Source organism: Carassius carassius, chromosome 28 (genome assembly GCF_963082965.1).
Source record: "Carassius carassius chromosome 28, fCarCar2.1, whole genome shotgun sequence".
Classification (NCBI taxonomy): domain Eukaryota; kingdom Metazoa; phylum Chordata; class Actinopteri; order Cypriniformes; family Cyprinidae; genus Carassius; species Carassius carassius.
The window spans coordinates 13,223,854-13,235,652 of NC_081782.1; the positions used below are offsets into that span (position 1 = coordinate 13,223,854).

Below are 11,799 nucleotides of genomic sequence, written 5' to 3' on the forward strand. Positions count from 1 at the left end.
AAAACCCAAGCAGTATCCTGAAGAAAGCTTGTCTTTTGTAGATTTAAAGCTGCTGGTAGGATAGCTTTTATTTAGTCATTTGAATTTCGCTACAGCGTCATAAAAATAAAGTTCAAAGTTGAAAGGTGACATTTGTGTTATGTGGGCGGTACTACAGTTACTGAACGACTTTCAGGGAAGGCATTCACAGAGCGGAACGCTCTCATCGTCCTTAGTGAGTGGCAGCTTTCAGTCACGTGACCGGATCGAAGCCCTGGAGGGCAAAACATCGCAAATATCTCACCTCTCAAAAGAATAAAACAAAGGTATGTGAACAAAATGCAAGTTTTGGCCATTTGCAATCGATATTAAGCACCCGCGGCATTTTTTCAATCATTAAACAGTGCGACAAACTTTGTAAAACACTTAAAGTGCCTTTATATATTTAAAATATTAATATTAAAAGATCAAATTCAGTTATCACTATATTAACGATGCATAGTTTACATAAGCAAACAGATTCTTTTTAAGCAGCTTAATGGTTCAATGTTTTCCTTATAATGGTTTTCTTTGGAAAACCATTTAATGTAAAACTTTACACATTGTGTTTATAATAGCTTTTTTACGTGTGCAATTACATAGAATCTTACAATACAGCTTGAAATAATTTAGAAAATGAGAAACGTTTGGTTTGGAGCCTGATCACTTCATTTTATGGATATGAAACTTCCCCATTAAAATTAACAATTGTATGAGACATGCTTCATCTTTGTCAACACCATGATCACTAAAGTATTTTATTACATCATATCCACTCAACTGCAAAGAAATGACCAATATTTCCTTAATAAAAAACTCCATATCAATCCAAAATATTTTTGTATGTATACAATGAAAAAATAAATGAAAAATAGTTTCCTTTTCACCTTTACAAAAATCACAAGAGTAATCAATTTTTATTTAAAGCGTTCCAGCACATGTTTAACTGGATATATTCTATGCATTATTTTAAAAGAAACCTCTTTTACTTTATTATTAATATAAAATTTGTCTACTGTTCGCCAAGCTTTACGCCAATTCACATCTCCAAATACAGAAGACCAGAAAAAGCGAGCTGGAGGATAAACAATGTTATTAAGTATATTCCTAATATAATTATTTGAGACTCTATTTTGTATGTATTACCAATAAATATTTTACTCTTGATCTCTTCAAAATTCAAATCTTTCTCATGTGATGCATTTCTAAGAAGAAACAAAACTTTTTGAGGGATTGCACCCATTACAACTGCAAATTCCTTAGGTTTAACTGGTATTTTAAATATATTCAAAAATTCTTTATATGTTAATAAAACTCCATCATTGTTTAGGAGCTGGCTAACTGCTATAATATTGTTTTCAAACCAGTAATCAAAATATAAAGTTTTATTTTTGTATAAGATGTCTTTGTTGTTCCAAATACAGTACCTCCTTGGTGAGAAATTATGTTTATAGGCCAGAGTCCATGCCATAAGAGCTTTTTTATGAAATTTTGCAAGCTTCACCATTATTTTTTCAGTTGAATAATTGCACTTCAACAAAAATTCAAGATCACCAAATTGCTTGAACAAATAGTTGGGAAAGGAGTTCCAAATACTGTCTTTATTTTTTAAATATTGAATAAGCCAATTTATTTTAAATACATTGTTTAACGTATCATAACTCAACACCTCTAGACCACCATGGTCTTTGGAGTTGCATAAAATGTCTTTTCTCAGGTAATGAGGCTTGTTTTTCCAGACAAAATTAATAAGCATTTTATCCAATTGCTTGGTAACTTTAGGAGGAATATCCAATGATAAGGATGTATAGACTGATCTGGAAATACCTTCAGCTTTCGACAGAAGTACCCGCCCCTGAATAGACAAATCCCTTTGCAACCACATATTAAACCTCTTACTTGTTTTAGTAATAATTGGATTGAAATTTAAATCATTACGCAAATATTCATCTTTACATATAACAACTCCCAAATATGTTACTTGGTTTTTAATTGGAATATTATGGAAATTATTTAAAAAACATTTGTTGACAGGAAACAGAACTGACTTATTCATATTCAATCTTAACCCTGATACTTCTGAAAATTCTTTTATACAGTTCACTGCCCTACTTTTTTTTTCCGTATCAGAAGCCGTTTCACTCGGATATACAAAACAACAAGGAAAAAAGTACAATCTCAATTTCTGTTTCTTGCTGAAAACAAATTCTGAATCGCCCAAAATTTGTTCTGTGTTCTGTGGTGACAGGTTGCATTTTTTTCTCCCTATGGCTACTTTTAAACTGGGTTGATTTTCATCGTGGGTTAAAGGTTTGAAATGTTGTTTAATTACGTTTCACTAAAATGCCTGTATTGAAACATTTTGCATTCTGCCTATGATAAAACTGTGCTAGATGTAAAATTTTGTGAAGGAGGGCCACTGGTAGGAAGCTCTTTAGCTGTGTTTATGATCAATATGCATAACAGTGACTGTAAAATATGTATTTTAAGTATGGAAATGACATATTTTCAGTTTTGATATTTGGGTTATGGTCATTGCACTACATTAGGCTTTACTTTTATCAACAACCTACCACACCCCAGCCCCCTGCCCTGCCCACACCCACTGTCCTCTTTTTGGAAAACTAATATATGGTCACCCTACATGGCGTTCACAAAACTACTAGGATGGTACCACTATGTTTCACAGACACACCTGGAAATTAATGTTGAATTGCTTTGCTTTATAAGATAATGTAAACCCATGAGGCAAGAAAAACTTAAAAGCATGTTCATATATCTTCTGGTTACATGAGCCTAAGCTCTTTTCAATAAAACCCATGCAAAAGTTAATATCAGATCATTTTAGAATACAGTAAGATGTACCGAATATTTTCAGTTTTATGCAAAACAGAAATACAACAAATAGAATATCAGATCTCTGTCATATGGCCAAAAATGAATGCAAAGAAGAAGCTTTTTTTGCATAGCTGTGTTTGACACATGAAAACTGTAACAAGGTATCTTACAAGGTAACACGATGTAACCTCGCTCTCACTTGAAATGTGTCCCCACATTAAGTCCTTGAATTTGATGGTATTGGACCTGGAAAGTCCTTGAATTTAATCAAGGTGTGGGAACCCTGTTTAAGTTGTGACTTTAAAAAGGGGCCCCAATAAATCTTACAATTATTTAAATGTAGTTATATTAATATAATTCTAATTAAAATGGTTTAAAACACTGAAATATAAAGATGTACAACATTCAACTGACTTCATATTTTTGACAGCCACTGGTATAAACTGGTCGCTGGATGAATTGTTTTGTAAATTACTTAATAAAAATGAGTTTCCAGTGTTGGTTTAGGTACAGGTGTGGTGACAGGTCACACCTTCATAGTGTCTGGCTCATAGTCATCAACACAGTTGTCAGAGGGAAAACATTTTCTGTTGTGTATTAAACACACAGACAAGGACAGATTACTTGACCTTACTGATCATTCATTACTGTCACCTGATGAATTTCAAGCAATCTTGCATATAAAGAATTGTTTCTATATATATATATATATATATAAAACACCTGTCTGGAGGAGGTACTTTAGACGCCACATTAGTGATTCATTACATGGTTTCTTTAGATATTAGACCAAAACTAACATTTTGGGTGTGTTGTTAAACAAATATGTGTATGACAGAACTGTGTAGGCATCATGTGTCATTGAAACACAAAACCGAAGGAGGGACCTTACAAGGTTTGGCTTGATTTTGTCAGGTACATTAACATTACTGTGTTGACTGTAGACTGTTGACTGTTTACATGTTCTACACAATTTTTTTAGACCTGTTTAACCTTTTAAGTCACTATGACAAAACATATCATCCTTTAGGGGTTATTTTAAAGTCAAAATGTGGCGATTTGGGAGGTCATCGGGAGCTGAAGTGTTAAGATGGAGATGCCAAGGTTCAACAAGAGACGTCTGCTGCTACCTTCACACCAGGGCTCTTAAGAAGAGTAGGTGTTTGACATTTTAAAAACATTTAAAATATCTGTTAATCAAAAGTTCAGTATGAGCAGTAATATTGTAAAAACTGTTTCCTATTGTGATATATCTCGAAATGTAATTTATTCTTAAGTAGAATTTTCAGGAATCATTACTCCAGTTTTCAGTGCCACGTGATCTTTGATGAATGTATTCTAATATGCTAATTTGCTGATTAAGAAATGTTTTTTATTACTAGCAATGTTGAAAACGGTTGGGCAGCTTAATATTTTTTTTATTGTTTTAGTCCTTGCTGAATAATTTTTTTTTTTTTTTAAACATACTGAAAATAGTTTTTTGGTTTGTATAGTTACAGAAATAACAATTGTTTATTTCAGCCTTTAACGCAAGTCTCCAATCAGATGGCATCTGTGGTGGTGTAAATCACCATCACTTTTCATTTCCAGCGTAAGTATAATAATAATACTTAGAAATCCAGCATTTGTCTATTGTTTTCATTGAATATGTTTTGATATTACTTGCGTTTTGCCTCATCAGCAAGACAACAAGCTCTTATAGATATACATGTAGAGAATTGAGAACATCTATGTGCTATTCCATTTCTGGATTCAATCCTAGGTTCTTTTGTACCTATGAACCCATCACAGGTGTGTTTATTCATGAATCATTTACATTTAGTTGGTAAATCACTCTGTTAGCCCTTTCAGCTCATAAAATAACAATATCTTTTATGCTTGTATTACAATTAACCCGCAGATCCCATTGAGATCCACAAACAGAAGCTGACATTATGGTTCAGTCACCTTCCTCAAGAGGAGAGGCAATTTGGTGGCTACTTTTCTCCCGAAACTATGCATGTGCAGCCACTTATCCTGGAGCATCATCCAGATGAGGACAGAGGTCTTAGTCCCTTCAAAGAAAAGACAAGCATATCCACACGTCCCTCTCTCACAGTTGAGCAGCTCTTTAATCCTAACAATAATGGAAACAAGGCACGAGGACTCAATGTTTTGCTGTATGGGGCTGTCGGCACAGGGAAAAGTACTGTCGTCCGTAAACTAGTGCTGGATTGGTGTGCTGGATCTGTTTTCTCCCAGTTCAAACTTGTGTTGCCTTTCTCTTGTGAGGATATTTCCCCTTTATCCAAACCAACATCCCTTCGAGACCTCGTGGGCAGGAAGTACATGCACCTTCGCAAGACACCTTATCTTAGTGGAGATTATGACAAGGCTAAGGATGTCCTCTTCATCTTCAATGGAATGGAGAAGATGAAGCTGGATTTCTGCATCGGCTCCACAGAGTTATGCAGCGATCCCAATGAGGCTCTCTCATCGGGGGCTGTTGTTGTTAATCTACTGAGGAAATACCTGCTTCCTGAGGTATGAGGCTCAGCTGTTTACTCTTTGAGGTTTTTTAGGCTGTGACCTGGCATGTTGAATGATGCCATGTTCCAGATTAAATCGGTGGTGGTTTTGTGATGTAAATGGCAGAGCCTCGGTGAATGACATCACACATTTTTGTACAGATCTATTAATTTACTAAAAATACAATAAAATGCACTTCATAAATACAGTAACTTGAAAACACCTGGTCTGTGATGCACATTTGTATTTACATTTGTGAATTTAATTGAATTTAGTTATTTTTATACTAATGAAGGAAAAGCTATAATAAAGAATATATATATATATATATATATATATATATATATATATATATATATATATATATATATAATATAATATAATAATATAGATTTCTTTTAAAATAATATAAATAATAATAATTTATTAGTAGTAGTTATATGTTTTTATTACATTTTTTTTTTCAATTTCAAAGCCTCATCAAAATAATTAAATTCTTAAAAATAAAATCTTATTATATTTTATTAGTAGTGAAGTTTTTTTTTAAATTAATTCATTAATTAATTTAATTATTATTTTTTTTTAATTAATGATATTAAAAAAAAAACTGTCAAACAGTTCAAAGTCATGTGAAGCTACCAACATACAAAATAAAAAACAAATGGACATATCATAAAGAGCATGTGTGTCTGGGTCAGTAAGTCTTTTATAATATTAGATCATTTGAGACTTATGACAAAGCAGGTTTTTTCATATTTATAAATTAATTTATGATATTGCTTTTTTGATATATCTTAAAACTATTTTATAACTCTTTGGAAAATAATGATTAAGATGTGTACACATATATTTAAAATGATTTTATTATTATTATATTAAATAATATATTCATTCATTGCTTTATACTTGGTTACACTACATTATATTAGAGAGTCAACTACACTTAAAAATGGTATAAAAGTCTTTCAAAATCATATGAAACCACATGTATTCAAAAATACCTTTCTGAAAACTTAAATGTGGCCAATTACTTTTTCAGCTTTAGATTAACGTTTATGGTAATTAATAGCTGTTGCTTTTCTTACAGGCCAACATTTTGGTTACAACCAGACTATCTGCCGTGGACAGAGTTCCTAAAAAATACATAAATCGTTTTGTACAAATCTGTGGCTTCAATGATCCTGATCGCCAGAGAGCCTACTTCACCAGCAGGCTCTTGCAACAGAATGAAGGCAAGCCGGGCAAGGCAGCGGAGACACTCATAGAGATGTTTTACCTAAATCTACAGCGGGAGAGTCAGTTAGCAACCGCTTGCTTCTTACCATCTTACTGCTGGCTCACATGTGCCACTCTTCATTTACTGCATTTTACTGATACAAAGTCACCAATTCGAACCCTCACTGGCATCTACACCAGCTTCATGAGGCTCAACTTTGGAGGAGAAGTGATAACCGTGGATGGAAACGTATCTTCACAAGAGCAACAGAACTCATTAATGCTCTATGTGGTCCGTACTGTTGGTAAACTAGCTTTTGATGGCGTTACCAACAAGCGGACGTCGTTCTCCGCTGAAGAACTGGAGCAGTGGGTTGGTGGCAAGACCAAGACGGATGAAGAACTCCAACAACTGGCAGTGTTTCGCACAGATGTGCTTGACTTCTTTCTGGTTCCTCGAGATTATCATGGTACGGATCCAGAATCTGGTGGTACACGCTATGTGTTTGCTGTTCCCGCTATGCAGGAATATCTAGCTGCTCTCTATGTCGTTCTTGGCGAGAACAAAAGCGTTCTGGAGAAGTTGACCAAAGAGGTTTCTGAGGCTTTGGGACAGGCCAGTGAGGACATCACAAGCCTCCTGAGCATCCTCTCCAAAATAATACCTTTCCGAATCTTCGCCATTTTCAACTTGCTTAAGTTGTTCCCAAAACTCTTCGAGCGAGTTACCAGCCACAGCAAAGGGCATATCGCAAACACTATGGCGGCGGAAATGTTTCGTTCAGAGGACAGCTTCAATGAAGATGTTTTGGACCAGGTGGAGCAAAGCCTCCTGGGAGTGCATGGTCCACAGCCACAGGAGGAAATCTACACAAGAGCGTTTGAGCTCTACCCTATCTTCATGGGAGGACTTCTTCATTACGGGAACCGGAGGCTGTTAGACCAGCTCGGATGCAGCATCAAGAGTCAGACAGTTTCTCAGATCACCCGTGCGCTGAGGAAACACCTGATCAAGGAGAGCCAGAAGAAGCAGCCTCCAGAGGAGCTCATGGACCTTCTGGTCCTACTTTATGAATTCCAGAACCCTCGACTCACAGCTGAAGTCCTCCAGTCCATCAAGACCATCAACTTGTCAACTGTGCGCATGACGCCACACAAGTGCTTCGTGCTGAGCATAGTTCTGAGCTGCACAAGCTCAAGCTTCCACCTGAACGAGCTCAACCTTTCCTCCTGCCACATCACTCCAGAGTTACTTCAGATGCTCTGGCCAGCCTTCCGTCACACTAGCAACCTCAAGTGAGACATGCACTTACTATAGAGAAAACTAGGCAATGTTTTGCATGCTTGAGCCAAGTAGTTCTATGCATAAAACTGGAAACATTTGAAGCATACTGAACATCTGACTTCATAAGCTCTTTAGATACTCTATTGCTAAATTTGATACTAATGCATGTTTGGGGCTCATCAACTAGCAGTTTGCTGTTTTAAAACCAATAGTTAGAATATATTTTTCACTATTAGTTTTAAATGTATGATTTATGTAAAGTGTCTCTTTGCTGTCCATACAGAACTTACCTGCTAAATAACAATAATCATCTTATACCAACCTAAGATTGAGTTTTTCTGGTCTTAGCTGGTTCTCTCAACATGACCAGATGAAAAGTCCCCTTAACCAGGCAACAGACTAACCTGAGCAGAATAGGATAATAGAAAATAGAAAATAATTTCACAATATTACTTTTACTGTATTTTTGATTAAAAAATGTAATAAGATATTCTTAAAATATTCTTTTTTTGGTGGGGTGGTGTTGGCGCAGTGGATAAGACACATGCCATTGGTGTGAGAGACCCGGGTTTGAATCCACTGTGAGACACCAATGTGTCCCTGAGCAAGACACTTAACCCCTAGTTGCTCCAGAGGCGTGCGACCTCTGACATATATAGCAATTGTAAGTCGCTTTGGATAAAAGCGTCAGCTAAATGAATAAATGTAAATGTGAACACTTTCAAACTTATGTTTTATATTAATTTTAAGTTCATTTGAATTCTGATCCTCGAAAGAAGCTAGTTGAAGTGCCCTCTAATACACTGACCTCAAGTTTTGTAATGTGTACATGTTATTGAGTGAAAGTAACAATAACTGAGGACTGGTTGGTCTTAAAATTGGGGTCTTAATGGACCTTGCCTTCAGGTTGCTTTGCTTGCAGAATGCAGTTGGTAATAATTACTTCTAAGCACAATTGCCTCATTAGTTATTGATTTTCTGCCTGGGAAATCAACAAACTAATATCATGCATGTGTGTGTGTGTGTGTGTGTGTGTGTGTGTGTGTTTTTGCTCACTGTGTGTTTACAGTCTCCAGTTTAACAGCCTGGGTCCTGAGTCCTGTATTCTACTGCGAGATCTCCTGCTCGAGCCCAACTGTACTATTAAATCAATACAGTAAGCATACTTTCAATAGCACGTTATTACTTTGATATATTCATGGTTGAGGAGGTAGGTTACATTCGAACTGCATAAAAAAAGGCATTTTTGTTTGTTTTCCAATAACAAGAGTTGGAAAACTCAGTCTATGTAATGTATTTGTTAGTGACATTGCATTTCTTCACCGATTCTTGAGATTTAGGATAAAAACATCCCAAAAGGTATATATTTATTAGTGTATTTATTTTAGTAGTATTTATATACCAATAGCTTTTATTAAAGTTTTGAATGAGTTTTTTTTTGTTTTTATATTTTCAGTTTTTATTTACATTTTTATTCATTGTGTTATGTGTTTTTGTCATTTTTACTATTTTTAATATTGCAAATATACTGTTAATGTTTAACCAATTTTTATTTCAGTTAAAGTTATTTAATTATTTTAGTTACATTTTATTAGATTTTTTTGTAATAGTTTGATGTGTTTTTGTCATTTGTATTATTTGTAAACAAACTTTTTATGCTTAGTTAATTTTTATTTCAGGTTTAGTTGTTGAGTTCAGGTTTAGATTTCCAATTTATTATAGTGCCCTTTAAAAATAAACTTATTTCATTTAGTTGCTAAGCTATTTATAATTTAGTTTTTCATCCTTCATTTGTCCATTTTTCATTTAATTTCAGCTTTGCTTTATTCTTTTATTTATTTTGGTAATGATGTGTGTCTGTACTTTTTAGAAAATTTTTTATTTCACTTAAATTTGCAGTATTTATAATAAATAATTTGGCACATTATTTTAGTATTCGACTGTATTGACCAATACATTAATAGTCTTAGATAAAACATTTTGTGAGAAAAAGAAAGAAGTTACTACTAAATGTAAATGTACAACTATGTTACTAGTTTAATCCAGAAAAATGAATAGATGCATACACTACTTTTTTAGTTTCATCCCTTGAATCACTGTGATTATATTCAGGAAAAAGTGTTTCTTGATCTTTTTTCATGAATTTCCTGTTGCTGTGATCATAGGTTGTGTGACAACTACTTGACGGACACCGGCATCAGCCATCTACTGGAAGCTCTGTCTGGTAACCACTCTCTGCAGCGGCTGAATCTGATGCACACAGGCATCGGGGACCAATCGGCACAGCTGCTGGCCGAGAGCCTTGGCCAGCATAAAATGTTACAGGAGCTAAATGTGGCCTACAACAACATTGGAGACAGTGCAGCTCTCACTCTGGTTGATGCCTGTCGTGAACATCCCAGCATCCACACCGTACAGTGAGTACAACAATACATTTGCATAGTTCAATCATATGTGTCTCTTATAAATCCATCTGATGGTAATAGATGTTTTATACTCATACTTCGTCTCAGCCTGTACCTGAACAAGCTTACTGATGTGGGGAAGCAGTCGCTGTACGTGCGTGGTGGTCCTCGGGTCAAGGAGGGCCGGCGGGTCAAGGTCTTGGCATCTGTAACGGAGGGTTCAGACATCTCAGAGGACTGGCATCCCATTCTGAGCGTTATTGGAAAAAATTCTCTTTCCTGGGATAGAGGCCGTGTACGCGAGCAACTGCTGGTCTTCCTGAAAGACCTGGAATGGGGTCGCAAACAGCACCAGAGTTTCTGGAAAAAGATGCACTTCCGACGAGTGGAGAGTGTTGTGAGGCAAATGCTGCGCTTACTGGAAAAGAGCAGTGATACTGGAACAGGGACCGGTATAAAATAAAATAAGTATTATATCAAAGCTAAAGGGATTTGGGAAAATTTGGAGCCATATTTCAATCCAGTCAGCCTTTAATATTTCCCAGTTAGATTTTAAATGAAAATGCCACAGTTTTCCCATATTTCAGTATGGTTTCCCTCAACTTAGACGAGTTGATACGTACCCCTCCTGTCTCAGGGCGCCACTATGTTAGCATTTAGCTTAGCACCATTCATTCCTTAGGATCCAAACAGGGATGAATTTAGAAGCCACCAAACACTTCCATGTTTTCCCTATTTAAAGACTGTTACACGAGTAGTTACATGAGTTAGTATGGCGGCACAAAATAAAACGTGGGGATTTTGTGGATAAAAAAATTATAACTATAATGTATGGCGGAAAAGCACTTCGCAGCACTTCGACCTCGGCGCAGTAATATCATCACTCCTGAGAACTCCCCCTCCATATCAACTCGTCTAAGTTGAAGGAAGAACAACCCTCTACATTGCGAGTAAATCACTGGCATATGCGACTAAATCTTCACTCTGGCGACTAAATGATGTCTAATATTAGCCAATGGCTCATACATTCTCAGATTTTACTCGCCAGTGTTTGAGTTGGAGGCTAAGTTTAGCACAGATATATTTTCACTCTCCGAACACTCTCTGACAAAGTTTCACTTTGTATTTGGCGAACCTTATAATCTAGTGTGAAGTCACACGACTCCTGTCGCTTTCTCTCACATGCGCGAAGTGGGCGGAACTAATGCATAAACGGCAATCTCATTGGCTGGTGCTCACTTATTATCATCCCTGTTTTAATTTCAGCAAATTAGTTCCCGCGAACGGACACAACCTGATTGATATTCATGAATCCAGCAGCTCGTTTATCTTTAGTGCATTTTTTACTGTTCTTATTAGTAGAATTCAAATTATTCATATTATCATCATTTGAGTATTATTGTTTGTTTTTTCCCTTTTTTTTCAGAAACACTGAATGACAGAGGGCACCACCACCAGTCCTAAATTCAGTTAAAATGTGTATGCATTCATACTTGGTTACCAAGTTAATCATAATGACTAAAGTTCTAT

The 11,799-nt window shown here is 35.6% G+C and overlaps 1 protein-coding gene across 2 annotated transcripts; it reads left to right on the forward strand.

Moving 5' to 3' along the window:
* Positions 1-237: 237 nt before the first annotated feature.
* nlrx1 (NLR family member X1) lies at positions 238-11,055 on the forward strand. 2 transcript variants are annotated; one of them, XM_059514408.1, is made up of 9 exons: positions 239-305; positions 3,887-4,011; positions 4,378-4,447; positions 4,538-4,647; positions 4,757-5,379; positions 6,452-7,875; positions 8,934-9,020; positions 10,030-10,281; positions 10,378-11,055. In XM_059514408.1, exons 2-9 carry the CDS (start codon positions 3,906-3,908, stop codon positions 10,730-10,732), a joined length of 3,027 nt encoding a protein of 1,008 aa, XP_059370391.1. In that variant the 5' UTR covers positions 239-305; positions 3,887-3,905; the 3' UTR covers positions 10,733-11,055. The 2 variants fall into 2 exon arrangements, with proteins under 2 accessions (XP_059370392.1, XP_059370391.1); XM_059514409.1 differs by lacking the exon at positions 8,934-9,020 and having other exon boundaries at positions 238-305.
* The last annotated feature ends 744 nt before the right edge of the window (positions 11,056-11,799 follow it).